The following is a 26,270-nucleotide window of genomic DNA, read 5'->3' as shown; positions in this document are numbered from 1 at the left end:
ACGCCATCGTTAACACAGAGACATAAGTCTCAAACAAAATTGCTTTTCGCTAGATCTACAAGTCAGAAATATGTCAATTTAGTGTCAACACCTTCAACTCGTGAGAGAAGATCCAATATTTCCCTCAATTTCTATGGCAAAGAAAAGAAGAGTCACATTGGGCCAAACCCTCCACGTGTCTCCATCCGAGGCTCCGACACCATCAACCTCTTCAAAACCCACCTGTTCACACTTGCCTTGGAGCAACAAAGGCGCTGCTCCCAAGTAGACCACCCTCTTCACTTTACATTAAAAAATAATTTAAACCCTTTCACTACCACACTACAGAAGGTTAACCTTTCACTACAGAAGGTTAACCTTTCACTAGCACACTACAGAAGGTTAACCTTTCACTAGCACACTACAGAAGGTTAACCTTTCACTACCACACTAGGTTAACCTTTCACTACCACACTACGGAAGGTTAACCTTTCACTAGCACACTACAGAAGGTTAACCTTTCACTACAGAAGGTTAACCTTTCACTACCACACTACAGAAGGTTAACCTTTCACTACCACACTACAGACGGTTAACCTTTCACTACCACATTACAGAAGGTTAACCTTTCACTACAGAAGGTTAACCTTTCACTACGACACTACATGAGGTTAACCTTTCACTACCACATTACAGAAGGTTAATCTTTCACTACCACACTACAGAAGGTTAACCTTTCACTACCACACCACAGACGGTTAACCTTTCACTACCAGACTACAGATGGTTAACCGTGAAAGGGTTAACCTTTCGTATTGTCGCAGTGAAAGGGTTAACCATTTGGTAGTGTGGTAGTGAAAGGGTTAAGCTACTGATTCTGTTTGTTTATTTTGGTGTTACCGTTTCTTCCAAATGACTGGACCTTGTTTCCTTTCATTTTCATAATATTTTCCTGTTGTTACTATACATATATATTCATATTCTTATCCTGTCTTTTATATAGCTTCTCTATTTCATGTAAAGTGTCCTTGAGTCTGAGAAAGGCGCTTCTCTCTAAATCTAATTTATTATTGTGTTTCATTGTGAATGGAACCTGTGCCCGCTCTAGTCTCCTAAGGTGGTGGTGGTAGGGGGTGAATGGAGTCTGTGCCACTCTAGTCTCCTAAGGTGGTGGTGGTAGGGGGTGAATGGAGTCTGTGCCACTCTAGTCTCCTAAGGTGGTGGTGGTAGGGGGTGAATGGAGTCTGTGACTGCTCTAGTCTCCTAAGGTGGTGGTGGTGATGGTAGGGGGTGAATGGAACCTGTGCCCGCTCTAGTCTCCTAAGGTGGTGGTGGTAGGGGGTGAATGGAACCTGTGCCCGCTCTAGTCTCCTAAGGTGGTGGTGGTGGTGGTAGGGGGTGAATGGAGTCTGTGCCACTCTAGTCTCCTAAGGTGGTGGTGGTAGGGGGTGAATGGAGTCTGTAACTGCTCTAGTCTCCTAAGGTGGTGGTGGTGATGGTAGGGGGTGAATGGAACCTGTGCCCGCTCTAGTCTCCTAAGGTGGTGGTAGGGGGTGAATGGAGTCTGTGCCACTCTAGTCTCCTAAGGTGGTGGTGGTGGTAGGGGGTGAATGCCATGCCCTGTATCGCTCACATGACATTACAGGAAGGACTTGGTTATTCTCCCTCGTCTCAGTTGCTCCTCTCATATTTTCTCTGTTGAGAAGAGTGGCTGGTCACTGGTACCAGTATTCACAAAAAGACAGAGTTATCCAGTCAGGAGGTACCTGTGTTCACTGAAGACAGAGTTATCCAGCACAATCTTCTCCAGGAGCTCTATGAGTTCGTTTGGCAGGTCGGCCGTCATGAAGGCCTTGACCGTGACCGACACCTCCTCTGGGTCCTGGGTCTCCGACAGGGCAGTCTGCACCACCTAAGAGGATGAGACAGGATGAATGAAGAGCACCACACACGGGTACACAGACGCACTAAAGTATGATACCATATCCATTTCCAAAAGGAATTTGTTTAGCCTCTCATTATCTTACATGTCCCTTCTGAATATCCCATATCGCTCAGCGATAACTTATACTTGTAACTTCCCACACAGAGCTGTCTCTATGCCTGTACGTCACAGCCTGCTAAACACCTGTCTCTACACCTGTACGTCACAGCCTGCTAAACACATCTACCCAAGAGAGCAAACATTTGTACTAAATTGGAACATCCGCAACCAAATAAGTTTGAATGAAAATGTGGCTATAACGTTGAATTGGGTGTGTATACAAAGTATCACTAGTAACCGAAAATTAAGCTTGTCTGAACATTTAGGAGTTATGCAGCGATGTAGTTATCAGAAAAGTAAGCAGACTATAGTTCTGCATTAACACTTTCAATGCCAACGACGAGATACCTCGTTTGTTCATGCCGACCGTTCATTGCCAACGACGAGAGATCTATATTTTTTTTAATTATTAGCGATTTGAATTCATATTTCATCAATCTAGCCTCACGTTAGTGCTGCAAACTCTCTCTGAGCTCCATTGGGAAAATAACGCCCCCTATCGTCTCTCCCTGTGGTACTGCACCCCTTTGGAATGGATTGAATGAAATGCATGAAAAAAAAAATTCTGCTTCCTCATTTTACTTCTCAGGCAAGTCACCCGAGAGGATCGGATTCATTGCAGAGCCGCAGAACAGTGTGGAATACATATTTCCAGTACCCAGCGTTGGATCAATAAACGCGATCGATATTTGGAATGGCGATCAGGAATTGGAATAATCTTTTTGGAGAACATCTGATCTGAGGTAAGGAATCTATTTTACCAGTCTTAGGATAATCAGAGCTTTTTTCACAGAGATATCAATGTGTGCCCTGTGTGTGTGTGCGCTGATCAGGAAATTAGATAATCGATTTTTCAGCCCGCTTCTATAGCGTGCATAAGTACACATATACTATCGATAATCTAGTGTTTATTTGAAAACGATTCATAAATAGGCAGAAAAATGACAATTTTTTGTGTATTCCAGAATATTCCAGTAAAGGGCGTTTATCACAGAATCTTTATATTTTCCTGAAACTTTCAAAAAACAAACGTTTTTCAAAATGGTATAAAACGGATATGAACCGATTAAAAAACAATCCGTTTCGACAATGTTGACTGCAAACAAGTCATTGATAAGCGACGGCCAGATTAGACACATAGCCATAATTTAAGATGTAGTTTATGCATTCGCAAATATGAGAGCGCCATCATTGAAGTGGGTGGTGGCACACAAGCACTAAATCGTGCGCCCCCTGCTGGCACTGAAAGTGTTAAGGAAACCATACCTTTATGGCTGCGTTCATCGACATTTCCATGGACAAACACCATGAAATAATACATTTTCTCAACTTATTTTCAGTTCTTATTTATAAAAGACTAAAGAAATATGGGGGGGAACAATAATTGTATATAATTTATTCAATATGTTAAGGGTAAATAATATGAGTAAAGGTAGCACTGGTTAGTTCACTTCCTGTTTGGGCTGAGATGTTTCGACGGTGGAACGCTGTGCAACTTTCTGCATAGAAGAATGGTAACCTCTTATACAACCACCATCCTCCTCTCTCTCCACACCTACCTGGTCGATGAGGGGTCTCCTGAAGGGGTTGCTCTCTAGCAGCACGCTGGCCCACAGGTCTGGATCCCTGCGGCGGACCAGGTAGCGAGAGAGACTTTTGAACAGGGAGTTCTCATTGCAGACCTGCAAAGCAAAACATTTATAAATCAGACAATCACAAATCCAGGGTTCCCACAGATATTCAAGTACTTTTCTAAGCATTATATTTTTTTAAAGGGCATTTAAAATGATCCAATTCACTTTAAATGCCGTTTTTTTATAGGGGAAAAATGGGATCCAATAGTTATGGCTTAAAACCAATTTCCGACAATTAGTTACACTTTAAATTAAAAGAATTTATTTCTTGATTCAGAAATGTTTTATCATGGATGAACAAAACTTTCAATGCGAATGGTTGATTTGAATTTGAAGGACTTTTTAAGCAACTTGTTAAAAAATGGTCTGTTTAAGGAATTCCAGGCATTGAATTTTTTTTGGTAAAAAATCAAGCACTTTAACACTTCAAGGACCTTGTGCGAACCCTGTGAATCACACAGTGTCCAGCTTCACCAGAGACAACCAACAGGTGGAGTATATATATATATATATATATATATATATATATATATATATATATATATATATATATATATATATATATATATATATATATATATAAAAAGAAACATTTAAAAGGAATTGACCCTGACTCAAACCCCACACTCTTTCCTTGATCCTCCAATCACAACCGTCCCTCGGACAAACCGCAGCAACAGTTGCGATAGGAGGATCAAGAAAAGAAGGCAGGTCAGAGATGGGGCCTCCATTAATTAACAGGGGTTGGAATGGATGTGGATCCTCTTACGTTGATGAGCTCTTGGTCACACTGCCCCCTCTCGTAGGCCACGCAGGCCAGGTGGGGGTCCCTCTTCTCGCAGTACTTGCCCACGACGCGACTGTCGTAGAACGGGTTCTCCCTCAGGAAGCGCTCGGGGTTGTTGTTGCTGTCGATGTAGATCTTGGCCAGGGCGTTGTGGGTGGCGGGCTCCTCGCAGCCCTCGTGGATACGCGCCTCCAACCAAGGCAGCAGGAGCTTCAGTCTGGAGAGAGAAGAGTGAAGGGGGACTTTAGTAAAAAAATATATATATAATAATAATAAAATTAAAAAAAGTCATGCACAACTACAATTTATTAAAAAGTCATATTGCAGCTGCAATATCTCAAAACAATGATTTTTTAAATACGTTTATTAAAATGTTTCGATTCAGATTCCTTTATTAACACTTTGAGTGCCAGGGACGCGAATCGTCGTTAGTTCATGCCGCCAGTTGAGTGCCGCCAACGACATATAGCGTTTGTTTGTCGTATTTTTTTTATTAGCGATTTGAATTCATATTTCATTAATAGAGCCTCACGCTAGTGTTGCAGACTCTCTCTGAGCACAATTGGGAAAATACGGTCCAGCCTCCTCATGTTACTTCTCCGGCAAGCCAACTGAAGAGACCCAAGTTGATCGCCGGCCCGGAAAACACGTGGAATATATATTTACAGTACCCAACGCTGAATCAATAAACGCGATCGATATTTGGAATGGCGATCAGGAATTGGAATAATCTTTTTGGATAACATCTGATCTGAGGTAAGGAATCATTTTACCAGTCTTAGGGTATCAGAGCTTTTTTCACAGATATATCAACGTGTGCCCTATGTGTGTGTGTGCTCGCTGATCAGGAAATAAGATAATCGATTTTTCAGCCCGCTTCCCTAGCGTGCATAAGTACACATATACTATCGATAATCTAGCGTTTATTTTAAAACGATTCATAAATAGGCAGAAAAATTACAACGTTTTGTGTATGCCAGAATATTCCAGTAAAGGGCGATTATCACGGAATCTATATATTTTCCTGAAAAATGAGGGCTTTTCAAAATGCTATAAAACGGAAATGAACCGCTTAAAAAACAATCCGTCTCGACAATGTTGACTGCAAACAAGTCATTGATAAACGACGGGCAGATTAGACACATAGCAATTTTTTTTTTGTATCCACTTTTTCTCCCATTTTTCTATATTTTCTCCCATCCCAATTTCATATCATCCAATTCAACCCTCGCCTGTCACGAACGCTGTTTCTTGCCTCCCACAAGCCGGCTGCAATGTGGACTAAGATTGCGGTTACACCTTTCGTTTCATCTTCGTATTGTTGTCATATGCGTTTCGCCGCGACGTTGTGCGCCTCGAGTCACACTTTCGTTTTTTTTTCGTTTTTGTCACCCGAGCACACTGATGTAGTACACTGCCAAAGCAGTAGGTGGCAGTAGGTGGCAAACATGAAGGCAATTTCAACCAATCAGAACTTGAATGTGCCTGCAAAGCAAATGTCAACAAGGCGGCCACCATCTTTTGCCTAGTTACCCAATGCAGCAATTCTTTTTCAGCAAAGCCTAATAAAAGTGCAATAAACAAAACGGATACATTCACTGTGTGTTCTGCCTGTCATTTGTTGATGAAACAAAACTAACATCAACACAAGTGACCACCAAGAGCGGATAGTTTAGTCTAAAAAAAGATTGGTAGCATTGTTAGCTGCATGCTAACGTCAATGGAGTATGCCATTATAACAATATAGCATTGTGGCTAGAAGCTAACGTTAGCTCACGCTACTTAGCCAGCACCAAACTGATGATATCGCGAGCTATCAGTAGTTAGATAACATTAGAGACAACGCTGTGTGTATTAAACAAAGGTGAATAGATGACTGGGCCATTTTGTTTAATGCTTGTTAAGTTGAAAGAGGAGCTTTGAGCTAACAGGGTTTGATAGCTAACACTAGCTCATGTTATCCAGTGGCAGTGCCAATCGGTAATGCTAGCAGAATGAATGGATGTAAACTTTCTTTAACATATTGCATATGGGTACAATACAATACGGCTCAATACAAACAATTGTTAAGGGAATGCAGACTGTTGTAGCTTGGACTGGGGTCCTTATAACAATAACTTGACAACACATAGTAGCTAGCTGCAGCTATTTGGTTTGGGACAGCTCTCTGTCACCGGAAGGGCACGCAGATGGTATCTACTGCGCATGGGCGTTTTCGCAACAACGGCTCATGCAGACTACACGCTGTTGTCTGCGCGTTTTTTAGCGTTTCTCCAAAACGCAAACACAATTTTGCGTTTCAGCCGTATCCACAAAAAAACGCCAAAAAACGCATTTCTGTGTAATAGGGACATGAAACGTATTCAAAAACGTATAAAAAAACATCACAAATACACTAGTCTAACCATGACCCAAGTCATACATAGCACAAGTCCCCTCCGGTACTTGAGGTAACAGCAGTCGCATCTTTTCACCTGCGCAGCTCGATCTCTCAGTGGCGAGGAGTAACGCGTGGGAGGCTCACGCTGCCCCCGACACTTCCTGATTCTACTGCGCAGGCGCACCAACCGACCTGTAGGAGTCGCTGTCCACAACGCCCGATCCCCACCCATCAGTTTCTCACCCCCTAATACGGCCAATGTGTATTAGTACGGACGACCAGCTAAACTGAAAGCAAATGTGGAGCGCTGGGCTCGAACAGGCAAGCCCAGAGTCTCCAGATTTCGTGGCGAGCGCCTTGCCCACTACGCCACGTAGCTGCCCCACATAGCCATAATTTAAGATTATGCGTTCACAACGCTATCATTGAAGTGGGTGGCGGCATTCAACCATGTTTTGACCATGTTATGGCCGGTAATCAAAGTGTTAAGCCATATGTGTAACCACATTGGTAATTGTCTCAGTGTTACAGAGTATGCATTTTTCCATACATTTTCTTTTCACATAACGGCAACAACAAACACAGGACAAAGACAGTGCAGTGCATGATTAATCATTTGAATAAATATATATATTTATAAGATAAGTTATAAAAGATTAATAGAAAATTAAACATATACCGTACTTTTCGGACTATAAGCCGTGGCTTTTTTCCCCATTTTTCGACCCTGCAGCTTATATAACGGTGCGGCTTATATGTGGGCAAAACCCGAAAATCGAAATATTGCTTTTTTTACTGCATTGAAATGTTATTTATCTGTTCCCTTATTTGCTTAATACAACATGTAAATGAGTTCATTCTTGTTATTTGTCCGACAATATTGTGTCCCAATGGGAGTCATTCTCTGTAGAGGTGGGAGTCATTCTCTGTAGAGGTGGGAACTTAAAGCTCAATATAAGAACGGCCATGCACCACCACCCACAGAATCGAGAAAGAGCAATCAATCTGTCAATCCTTTCAGTGTCCGGGCCGGGTGAGGTTTCCCGTGTTGAGTCAAATTAAGCCGCAGGCTCCACTCCTTACATATGGTAATTAAACATTAAAACACATGCGGCTTATAGTCCAGTGCGGCTTATATATGTACACATCATTCAATTTAGCTGCTGCGGCTTATAGTCAGGTGCGGCTTAAAGTGCGAAAAGTACGGTACACACATGCACACTGCAGCACTCCCACCCCCCTACTGCCCCAGCTCAACCGCCCTCCCCACCCAAGATATCCTACCACCCCCCCATCCCAGGAGACCTACTTCCCTCACCTTCAAAACATAAAAAGAGTGAGAGGTTGTGACTCAATTTATTAAATAATAGAGCACAAAAGACTATATGAATTAATAAAATGATAGTATAATACGCACAAAGAAAGTAAAAAAAAAAAAAAGAAGGGGGGGTTGCTGTAACTCAAGCCCACATCACTCCTCTGTAAGTAACATGATATTTTATCCATAGTGTGCAGCCCTAATAAGAATCAATTGGGTTTCTAATCTAATACGACGTGTTTGTACCTGTTCCTCTTCTCCACCTCGGCCACCAGCTCGTCGGTAGAGAACTGCCCCCTCACTACCAGGATCAGGCTCTTGATCACGTCTTCAGAACAGTCCACGTCCAAGAGGCCTCCGATCACCACAGGTAGACGGCTGGGGTTCACCTAGGAGACACAACCACGTCAACATCTCCTGCATCCGCCTTTAGAATAACCTCTATATAGGAAGTTGTACGTTACTGGGTCTTACTTTCTGTACATAGATCTCAATGTAATGATGTCGGTATTGATAGGAAGTAGGGCTGACCTTCGAAGCTTTTTTTGGCAATCGAAGCTTCGGGGCTGAGCTTCGATTTTAATTCGAAGCTTTGATTAAAAAAAAAAAAAAAAAAGAAAGAAAATCATTTTTTCTTATCTTATGTTGTGGGACTTGTACAGCACTTTGGTAAACTTTGTTTTTAAATGTGCTCTATAAATAAAGTGGATTGTTCACACACACACAAATCGAAGTAAAAAATAAAAATAAAAAATGAAAATCGAAAAGCGAGAGACTAAACCTGTTGTTGTTAGCTTACATGCTAACGTGAATGGGATCGACCATAGCATTGCGGCTAGGCTAGCTACCATAGCAGTACAGCAGCTAGTTGAATGGATAAACGTTATTTAACATTGCAGAATGGGTACAATACAATACGGCTAAATACAAACAGTTGTTAACAACTCTTTCAGTGCCACTCACGAGATTTCTCGTGTTTTTTTATAGGTGGTTGCTAGCCACTCACGAGATTTCTCGGAATTTTTTTTTTTTTTTTTTTTTTGCGATCTGAAAAATTATTGCATCACCCGAGCCTACCCGAGTATTGCCGAGCTGCGCCGGTGATCACTGTGGAAAAAAGCGCCCCCTGTCGTCTCCCAGATGACATAAGTGATTTTGGAATGGACTCAATGAAAATGAATGGGGAAAAAAATCCGGTACTCCACATTTTCCAGTTCACTGATCCAGCCGGGGTTACTAGAGTTCATTCTGGAGCCTCAGATCTCCGCGGATCATGGAGAACCACTGTGTCGCGTTGGATCCATACACGTATCGATTTTTTCGAATGGTGATCAGGAATTGGAATATACCAGTTGGATACCATCTGATGTCAGGTAAGGACTCTATGTTATCAGTGGTAGGATAATCAGAGTAATTTTGATGAAGTTATAAGCTGTTTTGTGAAATCTCTTCTTTCGTTTTCACTGTAAAAGTCCGAGAGGAAATCAACAAGGCGATTGTCCGCGCGCGGCCGTAATGTGCGTGCGTGCACGTATAATATTGATCATCTAGCGTTTATTTGAAAACGATTCATAAAAAGGCCGACGAATATCAACGTTGTGGAATATTCCACTAAAAGACGATTTTCATAGAATGCTCCAGAATGAGTTGTTTTTTATATCAAAACGGGGGCTTTTCTAACTGCTCTGAAACGGCAACGACGCGATAAAAAAACAATCTGCCTTCACAGCACTGTCTGGAACATAGTCTTTGATAATGCGATGGGCAGATTAGACACATAGCCATAATTTAAAACATAGATTAGGCGATATTAACGTTAACATTGGCGCGGATGGTGGCATTCAAGCGGTAAAATGGAAAACCAGGCATGGCATTTAAAGAGTTAACTGTCACACACGAGATATCTCGGGTTTATTTTTATGTGGTTGAAAGCCACTAACGAGATTTCTCGGAATTATTATTATTATTATTATTTTTTAGCGATCTGAAATCATATTGCATCACGCGAGCCTACCCGAGTATACACGAGCACCGCCGGAGATTATATGTGGAAAAAAGCGCCCCCTATCGTCTTTCAGATGACATAAGGGATTTTGGAATGGACTCAATGAAAATGGATGGGGAAAAAAATCCGGTACTCCACATTTTCCAGTCCACTGATCCAGCCGGGGTTACCACAGTTCATTCTGGAGCCTCTGAGCCCCGCTGATCATGGAGTTCTACTGTATCGCGTTGGATCTATACACTTATCGATTTTTTCGAATGGTGATCAGGAATTGGAATATACCAGTTGCATACCATCTGATGTCAGGTAAGGACTCTATGTTATCAGACACATTTTGATGAAGTTATAAGCTGTTTTGTGAAATGGGCTCTTTCGGTTTCACTGTAAAAGTCCAAGAGGAAATCAACGCGGCGATTATCCGTGCGCGGCCCGAATGTGCTTGCGTGCACGTATAATATTGATCATCTAGCGTTTATTTGAAAACGATTCATAAAAAGGCAGACGAATATCAACGTTGTGGAATATTCCAGTAAAAGACGATTTTCATAGAATGGTCCAGAATGGGCTGTTTTTTTTATCTCAAAACGGGTGCTTTTCTAAATGCTCTGAAACGGAAATGACGCGATAAAAAACCAATCTGCCTTGACAGCACTGACTGGAAAATAGTCTTTGATAATGCGATGGGCAGATTAGACACATAGCCATAATTTAAAACATAGATTAGGCGATATTAACGTTAACATTGGCGCCGATGGTGGCATTCAGGGGGTAAAAAGGAAAACCCGGCGTGGCACTCAAAGTGTTAAGGGGGGGGTGCAGAGTCATCAACACAATGTACCACCAAGAGTGGAGAGTTTATGTCTCTCAAAAAGCGAGAGACCCTAACGCTCTTGTTGTTGTTAGCTTATATGCTAACGTGAATGGGATCGACCATAGCATTGCGGCTAGGCTAGCTACCATAGCAGTACAGCAGCTAGTTGAATGGATAAACGTTATTTAACATTGCAGAATGGGTACAATACAATACGGCTCAATACAAACAGTTGTTAAGGGGGGGGCAGAGTCATCAACACAATGTACCACCAAGAGTGGAGAGTTTATGTCTCTCAAAAAGCGAGAGACTAAACCTAAAGCTCTTGTTGTTAGCTTACATGCTAACGTGAATGGGATCGGCCATAGCATTGCGGCTAGGCTAGCTACCATAGCAGTACAGCAGCTAGTTGAATGGATACACGTTATTTCGATGGCACAAGCTTCGAACAGAAAAAAAAAAACGAAGCTTGTGCCATCGAACGAAGCTTCGAAGCATTTAAGACAGCCCTAATAGGAAGTTGTACGTTACTGGGTCTTACTTTCTGTACATAGATCTCAATGTACTTCTGCAGGTTGTTGCGGTAAAGGTACAGGACCAGGTCGTGGACGAAGTCGAAACGGTCGCAGACGATGATGAGGGGCAGCTGGTCGGTAAGCTTGGCCTCCTGTCCAACACACACCAAGGGGAGAAGATGCAGTCAGATGGACATCATAACCAACCATACGGACATACTGTATAGTACAGGCCACCAAAGATCACAGTCAAAGCCCAGTGTCATCCATCAACATTTCCCCACCCTCTAGCGGCTACAGGATTCGCCCTAGGAGACTGAAATAGGGCATGGGGTCAAGTGTGTGTTCATGCCAATTGGCTAAAAAGTGGTGTGGCAATGGGAGTGGTCTATGGGCAAAAGGTGGCAGCTATTGGAAGGGCTTCTGAGAGAGCAATCACACCACGTGACTAAAATACTAGCTACAATTCTTCTTCATCAGCGGTGGTCGCAGGGGGTTTGAGCATTTAGTTTCACACAACCTTTTCGCTAATCCCTCCTCCACACAAGAGCAAGGTAAATGCGAAAATGTGCAGCTCGAGACAAGTGGGCCAATCACAGTGCTTGCACCATTTAAAATCAAATATGACAATTATTGTCTGGAAATCAATATTTCTGAATCTTACCCAAATTCCAATGGTTCAATGGAATAGTCAATGCAACTACCTCTGTACACAATGGTAAAATAAATATCACCATATAAGAGTCACTGAAAATTACCAACCCTTCCAGAGGATTAAACAATATCAATCATTTCTTCTTTTAATTTTAAAAACAATATTTTATTAAATGTTTTTAAACTATGAAAACTGGGAGAGTTTTGAGAGAAGCTTCAGGGAGGGAGGGATTATCTCGCTCTCCGTGTTTCAGTACACAGCGGAGGCAGAGCTGTGTCTGAGCTCGGAGCGTCTCCCCATTCATTTAACTCAGCTGGCGGAGCTCTGAGGGTCTCTCAATTTATTTCACTCTTTTTATTTATTTGTATTAATTTATTATACAGGAAACAAGCTCAGTCTCAGTACTGATCCGATCCATTACTTTGTACTTAACCACAGACTTAGACCTTTAGTTTGGAGTCATTGGACAAAAATGGTATAATCCATTAGAGAGACCTAACAAGTCACTTTGCTTAAGTTATGTTACAGATGGTTCTTAGGTAGGGGTGCACGATTCGGGGAATCTCACGATTAGATTTATATTCTTGGTGGTCATGATGCGATTAAAAATCTATTGAATCTATGAGTTTTCCTTTTCCTTACTTTTCCCCATTCGAGTGCGCTAGGCGGTATAATCGATCTCAAAGAAGAAAAACGACCCCGGGCCCCCACCCCTAATTCTTGGCATTGGATTTTAGTGTTGGGGAAATTCTCACGATACCCTGTTTTAGCCTGGTACCAATATCCAATACTAGTACCGCTGCATCCCTAGCTAGAGGCAACTGAAAGCCCTGCTAACTTTTATGTTAAACACAGTGCCATGGCTGGAATAAGACTCTTATTAGGAGAATTACAGAATACAAACATGGATACTCATAATACCCTATTCTACTAGTTATCAATTGAACATTCTTGCACGAGGGTTTTTAAATTGCCTTCGTTACTACAATAGCGAAAAAAGAAAAAGTCCAATCACAAAACACCTAGCAGACAACTAGGACTAGCTGACCCATTGAGAATACGAGCAGTTGCACCCCTGTGGGTGTATGTCTTGTGGTGTGTAGAGTATCACTATACTCCCCACAGTACACACCCCAGCAGGGGGACATGTGCCTACAGCCTGGGGTTTGGGAGCAGAGGAAGACAAAGGGAGGGGAGGGTCCTGAATAGATTTACCTGATACACCCCCCGTCATTCCAGACACAAGAAAAAGCACAAAACATCATATCTGCCATCAGGAATGTTGATGTGAAAACGTTGTAGGTAAATCAATACTAGCTAGGAATGCTTTTACAGGGTTCCCACAGACGTTGCAAAATGAAATTCAAGGACTTTCATGTACTTTTCCTTAAAATCAATTTCCGACAATTAGTTACAATTTAGATGAAAAAAAATGCAATTTCTTGATTCAGAACAATTTGATCATGGATTAACAAAACTTTCAATGCGAATGGTTGATTTAAATTCCAATTACCTTTTAAGCACCTTGTTAGAAAATTGGCTGTTTTCAAGGAATTCCAGATCTTGGCTTTTTTGTGTGTAAGAAATCAAGCACTTTAAGCACTTCAAGGACCTTGTGCGAACCGCGTCAACATCACACTCAAAATCAACATTTCTCTGATCAATTTCTTTTTATCAACTTCCAGTGACCGCATCGAGAGAGAGCCAAGTCAAGCCAGTCTCCCATCTCTCCTCCACATCTTTCTGGATGATTAACCTGCCAGTCTTACCTTGAGGAAGTTCTTGACGCGTTCGGGGTCGTAGCAGTTGCTCTCCCTGCAGATCCGCTCCACCTCTTTGATCTGGCCCGTCTTGCAGGCGGCCTGTATGTACTTGAAGTGGACCTCGGGGTCCTGGCTGAAGTTCACAATGGAGCCCAAGAAGTAGAACAGACCTGAGACACACAAAAGATGCACAGACGGTCACAAAGGTGCCGTTCTCCATTTAAATTCATTCTTCTAGTCATAGGACTAGATTAAAATCAACACAATTATTAGTTGATTTAAATCAACAAATCTGTAATATCGTGTTTCCCCACATAAAAGATTAACGACCAAAGCGACCGATTGGTTAAACAACAAAGGGGGCGGATCTACAAAGGATAAGGATGGTAGAAACACAGACCAGGGCTACTCATCAGGACACATTAACTGGTTGGTCTGTGCTTAGATCGAATGAGCCGATATCACCCGTCGACGTCGTCAAGTTCACATTGTGATCATAGTTTTGATGCAATCCGCTCATGACGCGAGCAATGCAGAGTTGATTTCATTTAATTTTTACAAAGCCACGAGGGACACATAATGGATATTTTTGGATCAAGGGAAGAAACGCAACGATGCAATCTCATGACATTGGGAACCCGAATTCACAAAAGCCTCCCAGAGTAGGGATGCTGATCTGGGGCCAGGAACACTCGTCTTCATGGCCTTCTTCAGTCTAAACAGACAGATTCTAGAAGCTGATTCTAGGTCAGTATTCCCCCTCTGAGAGGCTTTGTGAATATATGGACCCACACATCTGCACATTTCTCCTACTTCCCCCCCCTTTCCTATGATTCCAGAATGGCAGCAACAGTCTACCGTGCATTAAGTGTAGCGGTGTGTAATGTGTTGCATGTCAAGTTGAAAACGGTTACATGTCTGTGTCGAGCACCATGCTTTGACTGGTGGTTATTTATTTTATAGCACCGTTTCTATATAGGAGGTTTATGTAGCCTGTCTGCTTACTGTAGCAGTGCACCAGCAGAGTGCTCCAAAACACATTAGAAAATCTCATGTAGATACAATGAAAATAAACAGTGATACCCTCCTTCCAACATGGAAATGTAATTGCAATTGCTTGCTAAGCTCCATGCCATCAGGGACAACCCCTCCCACCCACTATACACAGACTTGGCTGACAGAAGGAGCATGTTCAGTGTTAGACTAAGACTGCCTAGATGTAGCACTGAACGGCACAGGAAGTCCTTCATTCCGACAGCCATCAGACTTTATAATGAATCACTGTGCCTCACTGCATCACTGAGCACAGGGTGACAGTTACCATCTTCCTTGACTTTTAGAATTTTACACTTACTGTATATTTTATATTAGAATGTAACATAGGAAATGTATATCCCGGACCATATTTTATTCTTAGGCTTATTTTTATTCTTATTCGTGACTTTGTTTTTGTCTACCCAAATGTTTACTGTGAGCGATTTGTAGTGCCAAATGTCCCTAGATGAATAGAGTATTTCCATTCTATTATAATGAAGCGAAAATGATACAAAGGTAGCCGTGCTGGTTTGGTCATCCGTGCCCACGGTGCCCGATAGCACGGGAACCCAACCCTAATGTAATAATAATAATAATTACATTTATATAGCACTTTTCTAGACACTCAAAGTGTTCCCCACAATGTATGGTGGAAATTGCCTCCTTCACCACCACTGGTAGCACCCAACCTTGGGCTACGCAGGCTCAATGGCTGCCATACACTGGCACCAGGCACACTACACAATGGCTGAACGGCTCAGGAGACAGGGATTGATATCAGCCAATTAAGTAATTCAGAGCCACGACCCTTTGACCATATTAGGGCTAGCGTGCCAGTAAGGAAGTTAATGAGAGGTCGGGGAAATTTGCAAACGCCTAAACTATATCTTAAATTATGGCTATGGGTCTAAAACACCCCTCGCTTATCAATGACTTGCATGTTCGAAATGGATTGTTTTTTTTCATTGGTACATTTCCGTTTTATACCGGTTTGAATACGAGTATAGTTTGAGATTGGAGAATTCCAGAGAAATCCGCGATAATAGCCCTTTACTGGAATACACAAAACACGTCGTAATTTTTTGGCTGATTTATGAATAGTTTTCAAATAAATGCTAGATTATCGATAGTATATGTGTACCGTACTTTTCGGACTATAAGCCGCGGCTTTTTCCCCCATTTTTCGACCCTGCGGCTTATATAACGGTGTGGCTTATATGTGACTCGACGTGACCAAACCCGAAAATGTAAAAATCTAAATATTGCTTTTTTGACTGCATTGAAATGTTATTTATCTGTTCCCTTATTTGCTAAACTTAATACAACTTGTAAATGAGTTAATTCTTGTTATTTGTCCGACAGTATTGTGTCCCAATGCTAATTACATATGATAATTAAACATTAAAACACCTGCGGCTTATAGTCCAGTGCGGATTATATATGTACACATCATTCAATTTAGCTGCTGCGGCTTATAGTCAGGTGCGGCTTATAGTGCGAAAAGTACGGTACTTATGAACGCTAGAGAAGCGGGCTGAAAAATCGATTATCCATGCCGTGGATACGGCTAACGTTACGCACACACACGCTGGAGAAAAAACATCTGATTAACCCAAGACCTTACCTCAGATCAGATGTTCTGCAAAAAGATTAATCCAATTCCTGATCGCCATTCCAAATATTGATCGCGTTTATTGATCCAACGTTATAGCACCAAAACACAATCGAAAGCTGCTCCGAGCCTCCGCAGTGAATGTGGTAACAGATACTGCTTGCCCGAGATGGGAAAACCCCGGACCGGAGTTTTTCTCTGATGCACAGTCCCATCCAATCCAATGATTTGCAATACCATCCAGGAGATGATAGGCGGCGGTATTTTCCCTTTTCGAGCTCAGACCCATTCCCAATGATAACGTCAGGCTGGATGGATGTAAAATGAATGGATATTGCTAATAAAAGAAATAACGATTAAAACCCGAGTTTTCTCGGGTTCTCGGGTCTTGGCACTCAACGCATGGCGAGTTAACCCGACTAATCTCGTGGTTGGCACTGAATGGGTTAAGGGGAAGGGATGATTAGGTGGCCTCGATGTCAGAGACCTCATTGGGAATTTGGCCAGGAACGTCAGGGAATCCCCTACTCTTTGCGATAGGCGTCCTGGGTTCTTTACTGACCGAGATTCAGTCAGGACCAGACTGTACACAGCTAACAACCTATCCGGAATGGTCTGGAATGGAAAACTCAACATTAAGCCAAAATATATTGATGCAGCACAACATACCTTCTAGGGCTGTTTAATATGATGAGATATATCGTGGGACGAGAATCTTTGATATTTTTTTACACTTTTTTTTTAAAATTTATTTTTAAAACCTTTTTTCTTTTCATGTCAACGTTCACACGCACAATATACGCTTACCTAGGATTTGACTTGATTCAACAACAAAGCAGTCGGGGGCAATGGCAAGCCGAAAACGGTCGAAAGTGTAGTTATTTGAAGTTTGGATTTTCTTTTTCACAACTGAGGTAGGTAGATTAAATTTTTAGGTACCGGTATCGATTCACAGGTACCGGTACCGTATCGGTTCAAATGTGAACGGTACCCATCCCCAATTGTGATAGAAGATTGTCCATAATATCGCACAGCCCAAATACCTTTCCTCAGTTTAATGATAAAATACACTCAACGCTTGTGTTCATCTTTGATGAAGAGCGACTAACGTGCAATACAAAGACCAGTATGACTAAAAAGGGTTTGCACAGCCTCAGTATGAATGGTGCAGGCCATCTATAATAAAGTAGTTTCCGACTCTCCCGCTTAGCTTGTGATGCTCCATTATCCTCCCGTCATCGTACCAGAGGAGCTCCAGCAAACCACCTCCAGGCCATTCTAAAGGGTCCATTGATTGGCCTGACTCCTGCCACTGCCATGGCCTACTTGGCTAATGGCTAGTTGCAGGACATCTAGCAAGTGCATGGGGGGTAGGAGGGAGTGGCTTGCTTCTCTGAGGCTGAACGACGGGTCATAATGCTGCTCTACGGTCCATCATGTTCGGCGATATGTGGTTTGAATCATTCTATTGTACGTTGAAGTTGTAAACAAAGTTATATTGGTCGTACTGTGTATGGACTGTACTCTCGGCATGTCATGAATGTGTGCCCTAAAAGAAAAGGAAACAGTATTTGCACTGAGATGATTATCTCTAATATTATTATATTAAGTACACAGTTATTGGAAACAAATTTACTGTTTAATTTGAACGATCCAACCTAGATTCTTAAAATCCCAAGATCGACCTTTTAATCCATGCCTTTTTTCAGTGGATGTGTGAAGATCGCTAAACTTTATTTCTAGCATGCAGGACGTCATGCAGATGTTTTAAGCTGAGTTTCTGCTGAAATTTAATTACTTCTTTTTGACAATAGCAGGTGCGGGCCCCCAGAAACCAACGGCATCAAGCCTAACTGAATCGATATCAAAAATCGGTTTCACATCAGGACCATGTGAATAATAAATCGACTTGGTTAATCAATGCCAATACCCAGCCCTAATGTGTAATGCGTTATTAATTTACAAAAACAAAAAAGTGTGGCGCTTTAAAAATGGGTTTTCAATAGTTGCCTAGCAACAAGCAGCCATGATTAGTGCTTCCATCAAGTATCTGTTTAGCACTATAGCTAGCTTGCCAACTTAACTATGACATAGGTGGCCACTCTGAGCCTAAAAGTGAATTTAAGAAAGTAAAAGTATTGGGGTTGGACAGGCCAGCATTGAACTTTGGGTCTTAAAGCCACAATCTAGTGGCGGAGCGGGGTTGGGGTGGTCCTGGGGTGGGGGAGGAAATGTCTTTTGTGGCGTCTGTAATAGTATAAGTAAATTCTTTTATGTTCTGTATTTATTATTTTTATTATTGCTAATGTCATTGTTTTTATTATTGTTGTGGTATTGTGAGGTCGTATTATTACTGTATTGTGTTTGTCTTGTTTTGTGTATAAAATGAAAAAGAAATAAAGATATTTGATAAAAAAAAAGTAAAAAAGTGTGTAGGGTATGAAGACGCGTCTCACCCTCGAAGCTCTTGAAGGACTCGAAGAGCTCTGTGAGGGACTGTGTGGAGAGCTGCTCGTGGTACTTGGAGGCCACCTGGACACAGATCTGGAGGTTCTGGCGGATATTGGCCGACAGCATGGCCCTCAGACACTCCAGGGAGTCCTCCACCGACAGGGAGCCAAAGAAGTTGACCAGCCACTGGAAGGAGAGGTAGAGACAAGTTAGGGTGGTCTGTACAACACCATGCATTTAAGTAGCTAGCATGAGGTCACAGCAAGGAGAGAGAGAGAGAGAGTGAGAGACTACTCCCCAACATTCAAGAGATTTATTAGTCACATACATACACGAGACATGTAGTGAAATGAAGGTGGCTATGCCCGCTTTGATTGTGCAAAAAATACAAAAAATACAAATTAGATAATAAAATAGACATGATAAAAAGTACAAAGATAAAATACAATGCTAAGAATTAAAAGGTAATGAGTCCTATATACAATATATATATATTTTTAAAGTGACCTTTTTTAAAGTGACCTGTAGTATGTTGTGTGTGAGAGAGTGCAAGTGAGGATGTGTGGTGTGTGTGTGTGTGTGTGTTTCCATGTGCTTGTGTGTGGAGAGATCAGTCTTCAGTGTTCTGATGGCCTGGGGGAAGAAGCTGAGTCTGAGTCTCTCTGTTCTTGCTACATGTATGCGGCGGCGCTTGCCTGACCGCAGCAGCTTGAACAGGCATGAATGAATTAGGAAGAACGGCAACGGTACACAAAAACCACGGTACGGTATGGCTTTCCATGTTCCACTCAGGGGTGATGTAGTCGTGTGCAGTAACTAATTGTACTTGTAGGGCTGTCAACGAATATTCTATATTGAAATTAATAATCGACTTGTAATTTTTTTTATTATTATTTGTATTATAATTATATTAGAGTGTGAAAAAAAACAGCCCCTGGTGGGCGGTCGTTAGTGGTTAACATACCGCTGTATTCGTTCGGTACACTACACAGCCGTTCGGTACGGTACGGTACACACTGAAACTGTTTGGTTCGGTACGGATACGGGTACCTTTACACCCCTAGTCAATACTGATATGTATAATTAACATGTCGGTAGCACTTTATAATAACACCCCGTTATAATACATTTATAAGGTATTTGTAGATAATGAACTAATCATGAACAAACCATTTATATACATTCATAAATGATTATTAAATCATTTATAACTATATTTGTATACCATTTACAAAGTATTTATAACACATTAGTGGATAATGAACTAATCATGAACAAACCATTTATATACATTCATAGATGATTATTAAATAATTTATAACTATATTTGTATAACATTTACAGATTAGTTCTACATTATTTATAACTCATTATCAACATTGTTTGTACTTGATTTATTCATCATTAAATAATGTTTAATGTGTAGTAACACATTTGTAGATGCTTTGAAAAATGGATATGAAAAAACTACTATAGTGTATCTCCATTTATTTTTCATGTTCAACAAATGATTTGTTAAGACATTCATAAAACATTTATAAATCATTTGCAGATGCTATCGTGGGGGCCAATCTAAAGTGAAGCCTATTCATCATTAACAAGTGTCTAATACAGTTAATTATTTGTTTACTTTTTCATCACATGTTACAAATGTTGTAGGCAGCTTTCGGATACACCCTTCTTTGTGACATCAAACAGTGACAGAATTAGGACTAAAGATAAATGCAATTTTATTAACATATAAAATACATGTGCATGACATAGTGTAACATCGGGGGGCACTAGGACCCAGGAGTACCCGAGGAAGTATCACGCGAGCGAGATTTGACGTCACGTGTGTTGCCGTCTGTTTGAATGGAAGCACAAGTTATCCGTGCTGCGTCTATACTTTCGCTTTTCAGGTATGAGCAGGTTAAACACCTTTTTTTGTTGGTAAATCTATTCCATCATTTCCGACCTACAAACAACTCTTATATGTTGTGTGGACGTTCGTGTAGATATGGTGGCCACTAACGTTACATTTGGTCCTAATGTGTGCTCAGTGCTCAGTATGTATGTGATGACGACACGACACACAAGAGTAATAATTATTTGTGTCGTGTCATTATCACCGAGCACACATTAGGACCAAATGTAACGTTAGCGGCCACCACATCTACACGAACGTCTACACAACATATAAGAGTTGTTTGTAGGTCGGAAATGATGGAATAGATTTACCAACAAAAAAATTTGTTTAACCTGCTCATACCTGAAAAGCGAAAGTATAGACGCAGCACGGATAACTTGTGCTTCCATTCAAACAGACGGCAACACACGTGACGTCAAGTCTCGCTCGCGTGATATTTCCTCTCTAGATACTCTTCAATACCTGGCCAGGGTACTCCTGGGTCCTAGTGCCCCCCGATGTTACACTATATGTCATGCACATGTATTTTATATGTTAATAAAATTGCATTTATCTTTAGTCCTAATTCTGTCACTGTTTGATGTCACAAAGAAGGGTGTATCCGAAAGCTGCCTACAACATTTGTAACATGTGATGAAAAAGTAAACAAATAATTAACTGTATTAGACACTTGTTAATGATGAATAGGCTTCACTTTAGATTGGCCCCCACGATAGCATCTGCAAATGATTTATAAATGTTTTATGAATGTCTTAACAAATCATTTGTTGATGAAAAATAAATGGATACACTATAGTAGTTTTTTCATATCCATTTTTCAAAGCATCTACAAATGTGTTACTACACATTAAACAACATTATTTAATGATGAACAAATCAAGTACAAACAATGTTGATAATGAGTTATAAATAATGTAGAACTAATCTGTAAATGTTATACAAATATAGTTATAAATGATTTAATAATCATTTATGAATGTATATAAATGGTTTGTTCATGATTAGTTCATTATCCACTAATGCATTATAAATACTTTGTAAATGGTATACAAATATAGTTATAAATGTATATAAATGGTTTGTTCATGATTAGTTCATTATCTACAAATACCTTATAAATGTATTATAACAGGGTGTTATTATAAAGTGCTACCAAAATGTCTCTTTCTGCACATCACTCCGAGATACGGACAGCAGCTCCACACCTATACGTTTCTCCAAAGAAGTCAGGGACAGTGCCGCCACACCCCCCACTAGTAGTAATCACATGGGTCATCAAGGTCTTTACAGAGGACCCTACCTCAGGGTTGAGTAGGTGCGTGTGCACCACAGCACGCTTGATGTCGTACAGGTCAGTGTAGTGTTCCAGCGCCCTCTGCAGTAGCCCGGCCTTCTCGCACAACTGTGCGATGTGGGGCCGGTCGTAGTTGGTGAACATCTGGTTGCCCAGGATGGCATCAGCAACCTATACACACAAGGCACAAAAAAACATTAAACAGAAGGTTAACCCTTCACTGCCACATGACAAAGGGTTCACCCTTTCACTACCACACTACAGAAGGTTAACCCTTTACTATCACACTACAGCAGGTTAACCCTTTACTATCACACTACAGACGTCTGTAGTGTGATAGTAAAGGGTTAACCTGCTGTAGTGTGGTAGTGAAAGGGTTAATCAGATGTGTACGACCACATCAAACGAGAGGTGGACGCGGGCAAATAATGCAGCATGGTCATGCTGGACCTACAAAAGGCCTTCGACACTGTCAATCACTCCATTCTGATTGAGCAGCTAAAAGCAATTGGTTTTGATAGTCTATCAGTGAGCTGGATGCAATCCTACCTTGAGGGGAGGGAACAGATGGTGGAGGTAAACGGTACCCTATCCTCCCCCCCCCCCCCCCCCCCCCTCACAGTGAGCTGTGGTGTTCCACAAGGAAGCATACTAGGACCGCCACTGTTCCTAATTTATGCAAATGACATGTTGTCAGCTTGTGACTGCAACTTGTTCCTGTTTGCGGACGACTCAGCCCTGCTGGTCTCTGACAAGAACAAGTTACAGGTTGAAAAAACCCTCAGCTCGGAACTAGACAAAATCTGCATATGGCTCGCTGATAACAAACTATCATTACACATGGGCAAAACAGAGTCCATTCTCTTCGGTTCAAATATCAAACTCAGCAAGACCGACGGCTTCTCAGTTACAGTGGGTGACAATATTGTCACAAGGAAAGACGAAATTACCTACCTGGGTTCCATCCTTGAGGCTAATCTCTCCTGTGACAAAATGGCATCCAATGTAATAAAAAAAGTCAACCAACAAACTCGATTCTTGTACCGGATCTCCTCTCTGGTAAACAAGAATACCCTGAAGACTCTGGCAGGAGCACTCATTCAAGGGTACTACGACTATGCTTGCACCTCATGGTACCAAAGCACCTCAAAGGCGCTACAAACAAAATTACAAACATCTCAAAACAAACTGGTCAGACTACTGCTTGACCTTACTCCTAGAACCCACCTCACCCCTGCCCACTTTGACAACCTAGGATGGCTTAGAGTAGACGACAGAGTACAGCAACTTGCAATGGGCCTGGTCTACAAGATACACTACACGACCAAGGTAGGTACCCATGTACATGTCAAAATACTTCCCAAAGGTCAGTGAATACCACAATCACAACACCAGAGGGAGCTCCACAAATCATGTTAAACCCAGATTCGGCTCAAACAAGGGACTAAACACGTTTCGCAATTATGCCACATCAATGTGGAACGCCCTACCCAAAGCTGTAAAGGAATGTGAATCACTACCCACTTTCAAAACCACTCTCAAGGGACACCTACGGGAGACTGCAATTCGAAACTGGCCCCTGTAAATGTCCTAACCCAACCCCCTCCAATGTACAGTAATTTACCTAGTATGGTTGTCAATATTCCAATGTACAGTTTTGCTTGTTTGTACAGTCTCCATCCCCCCCCCCCCCCCCCATGTACAGTTTTTGCTTGTTTGTACAGTGCCCCCCCCTCCAACCCCCTCCAATGTAAATTACCCAGTATGGTTGTCAATATCCCAATGTACCCAACCCCCCCCCACACAACCTCCTCCAATGTACAGTTTTTACGTCAAATGTATATACTCCCTTTTCTGGACTCTTTTTGTATCACAAACAGTACTGTATTTGCAAATCTGGTATGTCATAAATGTATAGATGTAGCAGTACTGTCTATCTGTATGTCATGTATGTCATAATAATATGTCCTGATGAATTGAAAATGGGGGACCCTGATGTAAACAAGACGAAAGTCTTTCTCTGGTCTGCATCCCCTTAACAATTGTGTGTATTGAGCTGTACTGTACCCATTCTGCAATCTGTTAATAAAGTTTTCAATCAATACACACAATAAATAATGTTGGGGGGGAAACTGAACGAGTCTGTGACTGAACGTGCTTCTTATCTTGACTAGCTTGTCGTAGAGGGGGTGGGAGGGATTCTACAGGATAGCGGCCAGCTTCCTACTCATCCCCCTCTCTGCCACCACCTCTAGTCTGACCAGCTCGACTCCCACCATGGAGCTAGCCTTCCTCACCAGCTTGTTCAGTTTGTGGTGTCCCTCGAGTTGATGTAGCCCCCCCAGCATGCCACAGCATAGAAGAGGACGCTGGCCACTACAGACTGGTAGAATGACTGCAGCAGTCTATTGCAAACATTGAAGGACCTGAATCTCCTCAGGAAGAACAGCCTGCTCTGTGCCTTCCTGTAGAGGGCCTCTATGTTGTCCGACCAGTCCTTAGACTTATGTTTAATCAATATACAAATGGAACAAATAAACGATGAGATTAGAAAACTACAAGGCTAAATGAATTCAGAATGCAGTTGTTTGTTGAAATGTGGTGGCCGGACAAGATTTTTGTAATAATTTCTGTATCAAATATGAAAGATATGAATGATAATCATACAGATATTTTATATCATTTGAAAGCCCTAGTTGTTATATTCAAAATGGTACTATATATATTTACTTTGAGCACTCATTTTCATAACGGAATGTTGATGCTTAGGGCTAAAGATAATGTGCGATTTTGGCCACTCGTAGCGCTCATGAGCCGAACACACATCGGGCCGTGTTCGGTAGCGCCAAAGAAGAAGCTTCACTACACTAATCCACACGGGGAAACAGCTAAATATTTGTCTCAAAATTCCGTACGTATCTCCAAGCTGATCAAGCGTGTCCTTAGAATTCCGTACGTAAATCTAAGCAGATCAAGCGTGTCCTTATGATTTACGAAACACAAATTGAGGTGTGTGTGTGGATCGTTTTGAAATGTATGGGAATTGTTAGTCCCAAAAAATACAATATTATATATATAAAAAGATAAATGAAAAATAATAATACAAAGCAGCTGCCTAGGGTCAAGTGTCATGTTAATTTCAAATGTTATGTTTACCCATTTGTCCTCATTAAATAGGAAAGGTCATGAAATAATAAGCAAAAAAAATTATGTCAGCCATTTATTTAGATACGTTAAACATTGAATGGGGTCAAATTGACCCCAAGGATAATATGAGGGTTTCACGTGTGTGTGTGTGTACCTGTGGGGCGTACATGCGGTTCATCTCCAGCAGGTGGGTCTGCAGTGTGTGTGTGTGTGTGTGTGTGTGTGTGTGTGTGTGTGTGTACCTGTGGGGCGTGCATGAGGTTCATTTCCAGCAGGCGGGTCTGCAGTGGTCCCTCTGATGGTCTGTTGTTCTTCAGGGCATCCAGGAGGAAGGAGGTACACTGCTGGATCAGGTTGTACTCCATAAACACGTCCACAATCTGAGAGGAGGACAAGACAGCGGAGTTATGGACCAGTTATGCACCAGAGAGGCCTGCTAGTATCCATCTAGGACAGGGGTATTCAACAAACATTTTAAAGAGGTCCAGTTAGACATTATGATCTTCCAGACCTTTGCTTCAAGAAATCTTCTAACTATTTAGTGTGATAAATATTTAAGTAGCCTAGTAGTTTGTATCAACATATCTCTGCCTCTCATTCATCTGTATCTTTCTGTCTCAGTCGTCTGTATCTCTCCCTTTGTTTTCTCTACCTATATCGCTATATTTATTTTTCTTTCTACCATCTTCATGTGCAACTATCATCCGTCTGCACTGAGATTCACAATGTTTACTGCCTGGAATGCACATACTTGATTGGCTGAGTAGTATGACGTGGGATGGCTTAACTCTCATGTAATTGGTCTGTGCGGGGGGCGCAGAGGCATGACCGGGGGGGCCTTGAGATAAAAATTTAAAATAATTTTTTTTGGATTACAGAAAATTATCACTAAAGTGCTATCTGTTGCAGCTGCACTCTTCTCCATGAAAAT

The 26,270-nt window shown here is 41.6% G+C and overlaps 1 protein-coding gene across 2 annotated transcripts in view; it reads right to left on the bottom strand.

The window, feature by feature from the left end:
• LOC311233051 (clathrin heavy chain 1-like) overlaps positions 1 to 26,270 on the bottom strand; it is a 166,408-nt gene that overhangs the window by 22,858 nt on the left and 117,280 nt on the right. For both annotated transcript variants that reach the window (XM_084319910.1, XM_084319911.1), the window contains exons 11-19: positions 25,582 to 25,719; positions 22,199 to 22,363; positions 18,995 to 19,175; positions 13,898 to 14,061; positions 11,500 to 11,625; positions 8,389 to 8,531; positions 4,427 to 4,661; positions 3,583 to 3,705; positions 1,746 to 1,891 (exon numbers count right to left, since the gene is read on the bottom strand). In XM_084319910.1, the coding sequence (XP_084176036.1) occupies positions 1,746 to 1,891; positions 3,583 to 3,705; positions 4,427 to 4,661; positions 8,389 to 8,531; positions 11,500 to 11,625; positions 13,898 to 14,061; positions 18,995 to 19,175; positions 22,199 to 22,363; positions 25,582 to 25,719 (1,421 nt within the window). The remainder of the gene's footprint in view (positions 1 to 1,745; positions 1,892 to 3,582; positions 3,706 to 4,426; positions 4,662 to 8,388; positions 8,532 to 11,499; positions 11,626 to 13,897; positions 14,062 to 18,994; positions 19,176 to 22,198; positions 22,364 to 25,581; positions 25,720 to 26,270) is intronic.

This window comes from Notolepis coatsorum, assembly GCF_963971535.1.
Source record: "Notolepis coatsorum genome assembly, chromosome: 8".
NCBI lineage: Eukaryota > Metazoa > Chordata > Actinopteri > Aulopiformes > Paralepididae > Notolepis > Notolepis coatsorum.
The sequence above is the reverse complement of the archived record's forward strand: the minus strand, read 5'-3'. Positions and strand labels throughout refer to the sequence as shown.